Raw genomic sequence first — 14371 nt, forward strand, 5'->3', positions numbered from 1 at the left:
TATGTGTTTGATTCCTGCTGAAGTTTGTTTGCTAAATAAAGCTTGCAGAAGCTTTACGAGTAGAGGTAGAAAGGAGAAGCTGTGGGCTGGAATAGGTTCTTCTTTATCTTCGTAGAAAATATGGGCCCTGTGTCAACTTTCACACAACTGACGGAAGTTGTAGCTAATAAAGTCATCTCTTCCAATGATTTGAGTGATCAGTAGTTCTTTCCCTCCCTGTTCCCCCAAATGTGTAAGTTCTCCTGCAGATCTTTTAGATGGATTTTTGCTGTGGAGGAAAATGTTGCAGCTGCCAAAAGGTGTGGCTGTCTCGGGAAGTGTCAGAATTAAATTTGCCCCTGCATCTAAAATATGAAGTATTGAGAGTAATTTTTACTTGGTGTAGTATAATGTGTTATAATAACAACAGGTAGCAACATCAGTGAAGAAAGATAAATCCGTCCAACATGGATGAATACTAAAAGTTCTGTACAATGTTCTTCAGTGCTTTATGTACATAAATGACATTTTACCCATGTAAATGTTTCTTATATAGAAAGGTTTTTGAGAGAAGTTAAACTATATTGTAAAAGCCAAATTAATTGTTAGTGTACAAAGATTACAAATTCTTCGTTTTTCTTTTTTTTGATGTACAGTCAAAGTATGATGAACTGAAAAAAGCTGAGAAGGGAAACAAACAGCAGCACAAAGTTCACAAATACATTACATCGTGTGAGCTGGTGATGGCTCCTGTCCATGATGCTGTGATTTCTCTGCACCTTCCCAAGGTTTGGGATGACATCAGTCCTCAGTTTTATGCTACATTCTGGTCTTTGACGATGTATGACCTTGCTGTCCCACATAGTAGCTATGACAGAGAAGTCAATAAACTTAAAGTCCAGATGAAAGCCATAGATGACAATCAGGAAATGGTATGTTTATATCATTTTATGATCCAGTTTAAACTTTCTAACCTTGAAAGACTTGGTTTTTTCCCCTGAAATCTTATATTAAGGCTGTTTACATCTGAGGGCGTTGTGACCAGATTCATCCATTCTGATTTGTCGCATTCACATAATTTGGATTGACTCTTCCTTAGAATTCCCACATTAAAAGTACCACTGACTTCACTAAGCGAAAATTCCTGGAGAATCGGCATTTCAGAAAGCCATCTTTGGCACCTGTATCTGTGGTTTAGCTGTTCACTTTTGCCTTAACTTTAGTCAGCCAGTTATCATAAAATCAGTTGATTACTAGAGCAAAACATGTTTCAGTGCAATACAAAGCTTTTAAAGTATTCTTTAGCATTATCGGGAATTTAACTGCTCTATCTATAGCAAGTGTTAGTATAATACTAAGTAAGTTGAATTGGTCTTTTATAGCCTCCAAATAAAAAGAAAAAAGAAAAAGAACGTTGCACAGCTCTTCAGGACAAGCTCCTTGAAGAAGAGAAGAAGCAGTTGGAGCATGTGCAGAGGGTTCTACAGAGACTGAAACTAGAGAAGGATAATTGGCTTCTGGCAAGTAAGTGTGTGTAGGAGAAACACCCTGGATGTTTTTGTAGTCATCACTGTCCCCAGAACTAGAAGTTCAGCTTGCACTGGATGTTGATTTTAAAATTTGATCACTTTTTATGTTGAGGTCTGTTAGTAAGGTAAACTTTTAATTAAATGTTATGTCTTTGCTGCAAATGACAAGTAGTTGGTTTTCAGGGAGTTTTGTTTGTTTCTTGCAATGTCAAGACCTTTTAAATATTGCACTGATATAGGAAATAAGAGATTGACCAGTTCAGTGGAAAGGTGTAACTGCAAGAAGGCTTGCACTTATTTAACTGCAGTTAGAATGTTGCTAAGTTAGGATAGTTGCCTACATTGCAAGAAATATGTATGTAAACTTTCAGTGAGTAGTTTGAGTTAACTGAGTCCTGGGATTAGGAGCAGTGTGCCAGTATTTGGGCAGTAACATAAACCCTCTTCCAATGACAAGAAAAGTATTGTGCCAGCCGACCAGCACCGTGAAATGAAACAGCATGCAGGTGTTTCGTATGGCAGATATGCAGGAGGAAGAACCAACTTTTTTCTCTGACAAAGCCTCTGTAATGTTTCATGTTGATTGTGAGCTCTCCTAGTATGGTTAATCTGAATTGTTTTTCTCTGGTCAGTTTTCTTCTCTGGAAGAATTTTCAGTTTGTAACTGGAAGTAATTGTTCGTCTGTCCCAAGGAGCCTAGCATAATCCAGTGGAAAAGCCTTTTATTGTCCGACTCATGTAAGATGCAGCCAACTGATTTAATGAAGAAACATTGACAGTTAAATCAAGAAAGGTTATTCGCTATCAATATTTAATGTACTGGTACAGACAGCTAATTAGCTACATGAAATTACTGGTTGAAAAATTGCTACCTGACTGAAGCTTGATCTAGAGTTGGCTGATAAATTCGTCTGCTTAAGGAACCAGCCAAAAGTCTGTAGAAAATTGTGTAGGTGTGATCTGTGTGTAAACACATGCTCCTGATAATACATTTTTGTGGGGTATGGGGAACAGCTTGTTGTTGGCTCTGGGGTGCTCAGGGTTCAGCTGCAAGAACTTTCCCAGCATTTCATCCAGAGACAAACAACTTTTTCAGCAGTCTCCCCATTGCAAGAAATTATCTGTAATTATACTATGTGAGGAAATTGAACAGTACATCCACTGTAGTGATATTATTAATTATTATTTTTAACAGTTAATGTTTAAATTATTTTAAAAGACTAGCTTCTTTTGTATATTCTGACTGGATGCCTACTTGCTTTACTTTTAATCTTTTGAAGTAAACCTTACACACTTGATTTTTCTATGAGCTGTGATTTTCTTAGTTTGTTTTTTTAAGTGTCAAAGGCTTATTATAACCTTTGCGGAGCAGATACTAAAATTGAATAAAGTGAAGATAAAATTTTTAGTTAAGTAAAAGCTGACAGTCCCTTTTTGAGCAAGCTTTATTCCATGAGCATCACAGAATCAAACAAAGTAAATCCTGGGTCTTACAACTTTTGCCCTGCAGCCTGTGCAAGAATCTCGATGCAAAACCACCAGTTACCCTCATGAGGATCGTGACTGTTCTTTCTCAAAGGCATCCATTTGCAGTCTTCAGCTCTGTGCTTTCATCCATATGTTTTATTTTCTTCCTACTTTCCTTTTGTGCTGTCCATCCCTCTCAGCTTGTTTTTATGCTCCTTCTTAACTGGGCAAGAACCTACATGGGACCGGTTTGGGTATGTGTTTGGCTGTTGTGTTGGCTAACCAGTGGTTAGTCAACTGGAATGGGTAACGTCTGAGCATACAGTGTGTTCTTTTATTCAGTGGTAGAATGAAACTTCCACAAAATGTGTGTGTGTTGGGATGGTGGTTTACTGAAGACTGTTCCTCTATTTAAATTCCTGTAATTGTTTGGTTGATTGGAAAAATGATTAAGGGATTATATGTAGACAGTGTGTTCTTCCATTTCTAAGGAGATAGAGCTGACTGTCAGCTCTATCTAGAAAGGAGAAAACAGGTTTTCCAGAGAAAGAGCAGATGGTGTTCCTTTCGCTAAGGTGCAGAGACTTAGCAGTTGAAGAAGTTTACCCAAGTGTTTTCTGAGCCTGTTATCCCCCACATTGTGTAATAGAAGAGTTTTCCAAATAAGAAATAAAGATTTGCTGCAACCACCCTCCTACCCTCCCCCCCATCCTTAAACAGCTGGGCTTATTTTGACTTATTTTGAGCGGTGCCAAATGTGTGTTTGGAATACAGGTGGCCTAAGGCACAAACTTGGGAATATGGATGTATGATACTCAACTTCATGGGAAAAGAGTAGTTGAGTGTTAACCCATTAATTTTTTTCTTTCTTCCCTTTGTCTCTCAACTTTTTCTCTGAAGAGTCTACCAAAAACGAGACTATCACAAAATTTCTGCAGTTATGTATATTTCCTCGATGCATTTTTTCGGCAATCGATGCCGTTTATTGTGCTCACTTTGTAGAACTGGTGCATCAGCAGAAAACACCCAACTTCTCCACGCTTCTCTGCTATGATAGAGTAAGTAGCTAGAACTGTTGCGGGTATGTACTTGATTACTATTATGAGCATGCAAAACTAGTATCCCTCCTGCCTCCCAAAAGAGGTCAACAAAATCATTACCTATGTTTAATTCTAGACTCAAAAGTTCCCTTTTGTACTTCAGATTCTACAAACCAAGGTTTCCTACAGCTTCAGGGGCTTATTTTCAAGAAATGTTGTTTTTGATCTACCCTAATGAGACTAGCATTTCAGAGCATTTCACAGGAGTTGCATTCAGGTTTTGCAACCTTCCAGTGGTGTACGTTTCTGTGGCCTCATCTAACCCTCCCATTTTGGCCGTATGCACCCTGTTGCTGTAGTATCAGCTTTCTTATACTTGCCCCACACAAACACCATCCTTAGGACCTTTCTGACCCTGGCAAATTGTACTACAGACAGTGGACTAGTTCGTGTTACTGCTGAGACATGGAAAGGGACTCGCATGGCGATGTGGGAAGTACTTTTCATAACAGTAGCAGCCTGATTTTCTGGGTCAAATGCAGCAGCTGGAGGAGGCATTTGTTTGGTTTGTTCTCACTGTTCATATAGCCATTCTTCTGTGGAGGAAAAAGTTGGAGCACGTAGATGGAAGAATTTTGCAGGATGCATTTGGACCCTGCGGTACCAGCTGACAGTGCTGTTCCGGGGTATCAGAACCAGTCTGGCACTTGGTGCTGTAAGAAGTCAAATCACTAAGTTACTGCATCATCTGGACAGTTATTACTGATTTGACTATGAGCTTTCATTGAAAGGATGTGTATGGGGCTGTATTGTGAAAAAAACTATGAAGGTTGTTTTCACATGAACATTCAGTTTAGATTGTCTGGGTTTTTATTGAGATGGGACATCTGAAGTAGGTATCTGCTTTGATTTCATGGATCCAAATGAGCATTCTTACTCATACATTCAGACCATGTTGTATGTCATAAAAGTAGGCAGTTGCATGAGCTCTATCTGATGAACCTGTGCAGGCCAGGAAAAAAATGCTTTTGCATCAGCTTGGCTAGGTATGTACTTCTGCCTGCTCAAAGAAACGATTAATGTGAAAACAAGACAGTTACGTGCCAATGAAGGCACACTTTAACTATGGAAAACTGTGTCAGCAGCAGCTGTGTGCAGTGCTTAGGTTCTGGGCTAAGTGTGAAGGACAAGTTGGGTAATAAAGTCTTGAAAATAAACTGAGAATATTTTATAAGAGATCTCCTTTATATTCTAGAAATGAGCTTAATGATGGTTTAGATGAGAGAAATTGAAGGTCTTGTTGGTTCTTGTTCCTTTTGTAATTCAATAAAGTCACTGTAACCCTTTATTGTTATTTGCAGGTATTCTCTGACATTATATATACAGTTGCAAGTTGCACTGAAAATGAAGCTAGCAGATACGGCAGGTTTTTATGCTGTATGCTGGAGACTGTGACTAGGTGGCACAGTGACAGAGTCATATATGAAAAGGTATGTGAAGTTACTAAGTTTGCTCATGAGAACATATAATGACCGCTTTTGTAATTTGGCCCAATAAAAATATACTTGGTGAAATCATTAGATTTAAAAACACAGAATTTTTCTGGTGGTGTAATCTTTAGAATTGAGTTTCTGTAATTCATGTAATTTGAATAGAAATAATTTTATATAGTATCAAAACATGTAGTCCCCCCCAAAATAATCTTACATTTCTGATTTTCTCATATCTTGAAAATAACTTAGGAAGCATATGGAAACTCTTATAATACTCTTTGCAAAAGCTAAAGTACAAATAATCTTTCCTGTCACCCACAACTAAGATTTTAAGAGAAATAAGCTTTTTAAAAAAGTATGTGTGTAAGTCTTGTGAAGTGTGATTGTGTCTGTCTTTAGCAGAATCAGTGAAGTGCTTCAGTTACATTTTTGCAGAATTATTGTTTTTATGCTTCCCAGTTTTTTTTCTTTTTCTTATATGCACATATAGGAATGTGGCAACTATCCAGGTTTCCTAACTATATTACGGGCAACTGGATTTGATGGTGGAAATAAAGCTGATCAATTGGATTATGAGAATTTTAGACATGTGGTACACAAATGGCACTATAAACTAACTAAGGTAAATAAAGATGCTGAAAAACTTAGGGTTCTGGAAGATTTAATGAAAAAAAAACTTCATTAGATTTAATTTGTGTTCTAGGCTTCTGTGCACTGCCTTGAAACAGGTGAATATACGCATATCAGAAATATCCTGATTGTGCTGACCAAGATCCTTCCATGGTACCCAAAAGTGTTGAACCTGGGCCAAGCCTTGGAAAGAAGAGTACATAAGATATGTCAGGAAGAGAAAGAGAAGAGACCTGATCTATATGCATTGGCTATGGGGTAACAACACCTTACTTTAAGAAAGTGATTAAAGTGGATCATGAAAAGCTTCTAAAGACTCGGAACTGTTACAGTCCTAACGTTTGATTTTTACCTTATCACAGAAGATTTGGTATCCTGCATCTCAGGGCTGGTGGTGTGAATGAAAACGCATTTTGTGCTGGATGTTCACTAATTTTCTTTACAAGACTCTAGTAGAACACTTAAAATAGTAAAGATTTCCACTCACAAGAATACAGCTTAATTTTAGAGAGGTAACGTAGCAGCAAGTAGATAGGAGGGAGAGTAAAACAAAGAACACCAAGGGCTATTGATGCAACACTGCGTAGATTTCTAGAAGTTTGTATGATTTTAAAATGCTTAGTTATATTCTGCATCTTTCTGTGATGAATGCAGACTCATCCACGTATGCTTATGGGGCAAGTCAGGTCAGGTTGCGTGAACAGTTCTGAGTTTTGTCAGTAGGTTGTTTCTTCTGTGTGTTTGGGGGGCGTGTGTGTGGTAGTGGTGGTGAAGAGGGTGTGGAGGTAGGGCTGTTTCTGTGTCTAGTGGTTTTTGTTTGTTATTTTGTTTTCTTTTGAGCTCATCGATAAAGGGGAAAGAAACTGCATATCAGTTGGGAAAAACTGTGAAATAAATAACAGATGAACTGTTAGATTAGATCCTCATTTAAAATTCAACCCGTGTTTTGCTTTTTATTTGTGCATATTTAACAATCTGTGCGACTTGCAGCTATTCTGGGCAGTTGAAAAGTAGGAAGCCTTTCATGATACCTGAAAATGAATTCCACCACAAAGACCCACCTGCCAGGAATGCTGTAGCTGCAACAGTACAAAATGGGCCAGGTGGTGCTGGGATGCCTACATCTCTCACAATAAATACAGTTAGACTGGAAGAAAGCGCTACTGAGGAGACTGGTAAACAAACCTACAATCATTATTTACTTATTTAGTAGAATTCTTCTGACATTACGTGTTACTTTCTCAAAATTTGGCTTATTAAACTGAAAAGAAAAAATCTAAATGCAATGCTATGTAGGGTTAGTGTGTGTTTTTTATTTCTAGTTGGTTTTGGGAGAAGGTACTCTTACTCTGTTAGCTACACATGATCTTACATGAATATACTTAGCTACTTGTTTTATTTTAACCAGTAGGATGTATATTAACTTGTTGAAATGAAGCTATTCTTTTTTTTTTTTTTAAACAGATAAACTAAAGGAGAAGTCTCAGGGTGTGGTGAAAGTTATTAATAAAGCTGTCAACGCTGCACCAAAGGTGACAACAAGCAATGGAAACAGTGCTTCTAATAGGTGAGAAAAAATACTCTTAAACATTCTCTGTTTTCTTCCTTCCAAACCGTAGACTTGCACTTGAAACTGACCTGCATTTTCTTTTCTACTTTCAGGTTGCATATAAATTGTTTCAATTTCTTCAAAGTTTAATAATGAGATTATTTCTTCCCAAATATACAGCTGTATTGATCTGACACTGTTGTTAAATGCATTCCATTTTAGCTAAACAAAGATAAATGAGAATATTTGCTTGTTGCTGCTCTGATAAAGAGACATCAGTTCCAAAATCTGAGAGTGACTGCTTCAGGACATTCTGTCAAAGCATCAGAAGTAAAACTTATGTGATAAAACTAGAGCTGGTTTTGTATGCATGCTAATTAGCCTTTTTATTTTTATTGCAGCAAAATTGTTAAAGAGAAGGATGATAAAGAAAAAAGTGGGAAGGAAAAAGAGAAAGAAAAAAAAGACAAGACTCCAGCTGCCGCTCCAGAGATGAAGGCACTTGGGAAGGATGGGAAAGATAAACCAAAGGAAGAAAGGGCAAACAAAGATGATAAAGCAAGAGAGATCAAGGAGAAAACACCAAAATCTGACAAAGAGAAGGAAAAAGTCAAGAAAGAAGAAAAAGCTTCAAAAGAAGAAAAATCCAAGACAGTTGTGACCATCATCGAGTCAAAGTCAACTGCAGAAAAGGAGAGAGAAAAGGAGCCGTCCAGAGAAAGAGATGTAGCGAAGGAAATTAAATCCAAGGAAAATGCTAAAGGAGGAGAAAAGGTGCCAGTAGCTGGGTCCTTGAAGTCACCTGTTCCCAGATCAGAAACATCAGAATCTGAAAGGGGTAAGTTTGTGTATGTGATTTCTGTTCTTGTCTAAAAAACTAGAATGTGTTGCTGGAAAATCACTGAATATCAAAAAATGCTAGAGATGGTGAGGAAGAGTTGCTACATGGTTGCTAGCCTTTTGGCATTGGCTTTTAAATAGTCGGGTACTAAAGTAGGTAGTCAAGATATCTCCAAAAGGCAGGCTGTGAATGTGTGAACTTTGCTTCTTCAGTGAATGCTCATTTTCATAAAGCCTATTATTTTTTAGTATGAGTCTAAATGGTCTTTTATTAAAGTGTATTTGTATAACTGGCCTTGCAAGTTTTGCAAAAAATTAATGCAAAAACCCCAATGAGAGTTTCATCATAACCTTTGAATTTTGAAAGAAAAGAGGGGATGTGAAAGGCGTAGGCCTTTTATAAAGGTTACTGTATCCTTCTTAAGGACACAGTCCCTTCTTATATTAAGGGTGAACAAATCCTTAATGTTGATATTTTTAGTTCTTGTAATCTGAGGCTGTTGTTGAGTTTTATACTTGCTCTGCATAAGGCTTGACATTTTCAGGGTCTTCATAGCAACTCAAATTCAGATACAGACTTAATCAAAATGGGAGTTTGAAACAAGCATAATTTTGCAGCAGTTTTTTTACATTACACTTTTCCTGCAAACTTTCATAAAGAGCGTCAGTGCTGTCATGTTGGTAATTCTAGATAGCTTAAACACTAAATTTTTATAGTGGTATAATTTGAATTCTAGCTTAAATTATTTTGGTACTTCAGAAAACCACATTATTAGATTATCCCCTTTGAAATGTGTTTTAATAAGGCTATTGTTCTTTTCTTTCCTCAGAACAAAAACGCCGTAAAGTTGATACACATTCTTCTCCATCACATTCCTCAACAGTAAAGGTTAGTATAGCCTGAGGAAGGCAGCACCCATGTTAGGCTCACAAGTTTGGGATGCCAATGTTCGACTTCCTTCAAGTTTTGTGCCAAGTATACACTGGAACCACTGGAGGTTTTATGTTGCATTAGAAAATGCATTCCTTTTCTTTATTGGCGGACTGTCTTTTTTTCTATAAAAATATTTTTAATTAACCAAAATAATGCTTCAAGGACCTAGCACAAATTTTGTAAATAGTGTTTGGAAATGGCAAGAGAATTTTTACACAGAAGTGCCTCATTGTTTTAAGCAGTCAGTTTTTTTGGAGTGCAATGGTAGCTACAAGCAAATGAGTCTTTGCAGCAGAGTGGAGCATATTTTTCTGCACTTCTATTGAAGAATCTATAGCACTGAAGATTCCTGGATGATACGGGATGTACAATACCTCTGAATTCATCAGGCTTCTTGATGAGCATCATACCGATATGTGCCTTCTAAGGAGGAGTCTTGAAAGGAGTTCCATTTTAAAGTCTCCTTGGTGATCAGTTCTCCTGTAGTTGTGTATAATCAGTGCGCATGCAGCTTCTGTTGTACCTTCCCTTCGAGGTTTGTTTATTTCCAATGGGTTCCCACCGTGTTGAGCCCTGCGTTACGATAAAACCAGATGTGGCAACCAAGCCTACTACCCAGCAAAGAGAAACCCCAAGCATTCAAGCGCAGCACAAAACCATGGGCGTAGCCTACTTGAAGACTCAGGGTAGCCATTCCTTGCTCCATATTTATTTTATTTGTAAACCATCTATGTTCATGGAATCTTTGAATTTGCAGTACGTTGAACATTTAAAACTGTAAGTTACTAATACTTCATCAAGAGCACTGTGATGGATTATGTGGGCCTTTAAACTTCACCATTTTACCAACTTTAGAACAAGCTTTTCTTTTTTTCCTGTTTTTTTCCAAGAGCACATCTTTTTCTCTATGTAAGATATACTTGAAAGATTTAGGCTAATTTTGGAGAACTCTGATAGATGTTACTAGTTTTGAGTAAGCAGGTGACTGATAAGTAATCAAAATGATTTAAGTTTTTCTTGCCTGGTTTTTATAAATGGCAATCTAAAGTCATTCTAGAGTTACTTCTACCACGTTTAGCTGAAAGTGGAGAAGATACAGGTTTAAAATATTTTTAAACCTGATTCACCTGTGGCTTAGCTGTATGTAGAATTAAGACTATTTTTTCTTTAGATTTTGTCTTGGTGGGAGAATTTTTTATTTTTTTTTCATTGTTTAATGAAGAATTAGATATAAACACATTTTGTAGTTTACTTAATTGGGTCTAAAGCATAGCTATGACTGTGTCTTTTTTTTTTTTCCCCCCTTCCTTCTTTCTTTTTAAAAAATATTTCAGTTCCTAGCTTTATTCAGTGTACAGTATTAACATAAGATTTATTCCAGAAGGAGTAGCTGTTTTTTGGTTCAAGGGTACGGCCATGCTTCCCAAAGTTCCTCTGGTTTCTGAAAACTATTCCAGCTTACGTGTCATCTCCATTCATTTTCTACAGGACAACCTCAACGAACTCAAGGACTCTTCAGCAAAGGTTTGAATCTTTTAGACACCACCAAAGTTTACTTTCATGTTTTGTTGCAGAGAGAACTTAACTTTTGGTCTTGTGGCAAACCCCATCAATTTCATTCCTGTAAATGCTAGTGTAGTAACAGGGATTTTTGCAGTCTGCGATATAGAACCTCTGTACGTAAGAGAGGGATAGCTACGTGGAAGCAACACAATGAAAATCCCCCGAGTTTACTATTTTGTAAATGATCTTATGAGATTTTATGGGTTAGTATCTTTTCTGATCCTGTCTGAAATGCGTAAAGTTATAGAAAAGTCCTTTTCTATAAATAGCCATTTATTTGGCTGAAGACATAACAGAATAGTTACAATAGTTCTTCTTTGGTACCACTTAAAAAACAGTAGTTATTTAAAAACAAAAACATTAGAGACTTATCTCTGGAATATTAATACTCTTTTCCCTTACTACTGTTGTATTTATGGCTGTATTTCTAAGCATCACAGACAAGCACCTAGATGATCATTTTTGTATGTTTGATTCCTGTAAACATGCTTAAGATTCAGTATCTAGGAGAACGTATGCTGAAGAATGCTTTCAAGAGTTCATAGAATCATAGAATACCAGGTTGGAAGGGACCTAAAGGATAATCTGGTCCAACTTTTCTTGGCAAAAGCACGATCTGGACAAGACTGCCCAGCACCCTGTCCAGCTGAGTCTTAAAAGTGTACAATGTTGGGGAATCCACCACTTCCCTGGGGCAATTATTCTCATAGCTGATTGTTCTCACTGTTAAAAATTGTTGTCTTGTGTCCAGTAAGAATCTCTCCAGGAGTAACTTGTACCCCTTACCCCTTGACTTTTTCATGTGACTCCTTGTAGAAAGGGAATCTCCGTCTGCTTTGCACCCACCCTTTCAATACCGGAACATGGTGATAAGGTCTCCCCTAAGCCTTCTTTTCTCAAGGCTGAACAAACCCAGTTCTCTCAGCCTTTCCTCTATGGCAGGCTTCCCAGCCCTCTGACCGTCTTTGTGGCCCCTCCCAGGACCCTCTCCAGCCTGTCCGTACCTTTTTTGCATAGCAGGGACCAAAACTGGACACAGAATTCCAGGGGTGGCCTGACAGGCGCAGAGTGGAGTGGGGTGTGAGTTGAATGACATTTTGGAATACTGTATTCTAGAAAGTTCTGCAACTATTCTGTTGCTTTTTTTAAAAACTCAACTGCTTGCATAGTAACAACAGATACTGCAAACTTGCTAATATATTAGGGTGTGTGGCTAATAGGAAATGGATCAAGTCTTCTGAAGGTGCTGCTAAGGTTTTTGATTACGCAGTCAGTATCAACATGTAATTAAATAGCACAGACATTTATCACTTGGAAAATGCTGACCATTTGGACTTTCTGGATAACTTAACAGGTTCATCTAGACATTCACTTAATTTAAAAATGCTTGATAGGTTAACACTTCCTATACTGTATTTACACTGCTGTTTTACTTGTAGCTCTCTTTGCATAAACAAAGTATGCAGAACGCTTTATATGTTTTAATTCAAAATAGCTCTGATTTTATAGTGGATGCTTGCTGATCAAGTTTTTTTAATTGAATCTTCCCAGTACCAACCATACCCGCTTATAGGGAGCATATATATAGGAAGCATCCTTTGATTCTTAATAGTATCTATAGATTGAATCTACGTACTTTCAAAAAAAGATTTATGAATAAGTGTCATGACACCTCGTATATTTTTTGAAATCAGAAAACTGTATTTGTCTTGAGTTCACATCTATCTGAAGTGTGGTGTATCTGAAGTCTATATAATCTTGCTTTTTCCTCCCTTACTGTATTAGTCAAGGTTCGACTGGTTAATTGAACTTCACTCAAGTTTTCATTAGTTATTTAAAACTATTTTAGTTTTTAACACATTGTTGTGGTAATCAAGCAGACAGTGGAGGTGTTTGTAATTAAATGATCAATGAACAACTTTATTTTTCTAGTCACTTTGAAAAGTTAAAATTTAGAATTACTGTGATGTGTTTGTATGGATTTAGCAGGAAGTGCGTTGCAGTTGTGTGACTTTTCCATGGATTTATTGTTTAAGTGCTTGGGCAATGTCCAACCCTTTCCTTCTTCTAAATGCTGTTTTCTGTTCTTTCTCACTTAATGAATTAATTTTCATTCTTCAGTGCCATTCTAACAGACCTAAGGCACTTGTTGTCAATGTTCCCTATACATGGTATAAGACAAGTTAAATGCTTTTCTTTGCGGCCATGGACTTGTTTGGGGAAAGGATGAGCTATTCAGAAGCCTGTAAGATTGATGAGTTCAGCTCCCGCTGTAAGATAGCAGAAGTCTAGTGCTGTTGTATGCTTACAGGCTTTCTTTGTTGCTGCCTTTGCCTAACTTACGGGGCCAGACCATTGAAATGTTGGTTTACATTGCAGGTTATAAAAGAAATGGTGCCAGACTTGAGTTAGGTTTGTGTTTATTCTTGCTTTAGCCTTTCCCTGCATACAGCAGGGCCCCAAATTTGACGTTGTTTCTGTTAGCAGCATTTCTAGAAGCAAGTTGATAAAGCTTAATGAGGTAGTTCCAGCCTTCACTTGTGAAGGGCAGTGGGAAGGATGGAGTTTTCCAAAACTCTGCATTGGGATGGTAGAAGAGCAGAGTAATCTGTCAGGAACAGCCGTGTGAACTCAAGAAATGGAATAGGAGAAAGCAGAGCTACATGTTGGCTTTCTCACATGGAAAGTGTCTCTGGGACACAACTGAATGGGGCTACATAGAAAAAACCCCGTATTTGCAAGTCACTGTTAATGGTTGACAGCAAAAAAGGGAGCAAGGATAAATTTCTTGTGGAATGGCAACGTAGGAAATCAAACAAGGAAAAGGGAGTGAGGGAAAAGAGCAGAAAGAAAAGTAGTGAAAGGAGTATTGAAGGTTCAGTCTCTGGCCTAGGAGGATAATAAAATTCCAGTTCAAGTAATAAAAGGAAAAAGAGACCTAATCTTGTCAGTGTGACTTTTAACATAGGACTAGTTACATCAGGTTTTGGTAAGTTAAACATTGACCAGAACTGGAGGAGGACAGACTTAATTTAATGAAAAGAATGAAATTATTTGAAACAATACTTGCTTTTGTTCAAGTGATTTCTAGATTGTTCTAAACTAATTTTCTACTTAGCTCTCTCTTTTGGTGTCTTTTTAAGTAAGATGTCTAAAAAGAAATGGAGAGAACAGTTTAGTTAGAAGATGCTTTTTTCCCCCCCAAACAAAATTAATAGCTTATGGAACTGGGGAAGGATTAAAATATACTGATTTAAATCTGTGTGTTGCTGTAACTTAAAGTAATATATGAAATACTAGGGAAAGGTTTTTAAATTAAGATATGCTTTTATTGGTATTTTATGGAA

The 14371-nt window shown here is 37.3% G+C and overlaps 1 protein-coding gene across 5 annotated transcripts in view; it reads left to right on the forward strand.

Annotated features, from left to right (window-relative positions):
- The window catches only part of THOC2 (THO complex subunit 2), a 55520-nt gene that overhangs the window by 34739 nt on the left and 6410 nt on the right, over positions 1 to 14371 (forward strand). For 2 of the 5 annotated variants that reach the window (XR_008735190.1, XR_008735191.1), the window contains 11 exons: positions 636 to 911; positions 1362 to 1503; positions 3876 to 4033; positions 5377 to 5505; positions 5999 to 6130; positions 6212 to 6396; positions 7129 to 7313; positions 7603 to 7705; positions 8089 to 8525; positions 9358 to 10147; positions 10950 to 10985. Coding sequence is in view for 3 of the 5 variants with exons in the window: in XM_055727151.1 (XP_055583126.1) it covers positions 636 to 911; positions 1362 to 1503; positions 3876 to 4033; positions 5377 to 5505; positions 5999 to 6130; positions 6212 to 6396; positions 7129 to 7313; positions 7603 to 7705; positions 8089 to 8525; positions 9358 to 9416; positions 10950 to 10985 (1842 nt within the window). In the remaining 2 variants the exon portion in view is untranslated. Of the gene's footprint in view, positions 1 to 635; positions 912 to 1361; positions 1504 to 3875; positions 4034 to 5376; positions 5506 to 5998; positions 6131 to 6211; positions 6397 to 7128; positions 7314 to 7602; positions 7706 to 8088; positions 8526 to 9357; positions 10148 to 10842; positions 10986 to 14371 lie in introns of those variants that run through there. The other 3 variants (XM_055727151.1, XM_055727152.1, XM_055727153.1) reach the window with 2 other exon arrangements.

This window comes from Falco cherrug, chromosome 15 (assembly GCF_023634085.1).
Source record: "Falco cherrug isolate bFalChe1 chromosome 15, bFalChe1.pri, whole genome shotgun sequence".
Lineage (NCBI taxonomy): Eukaryota > Metazoa > Chordata > Aves > Falconiformes > Falconidae > Falco > Falco cherrug.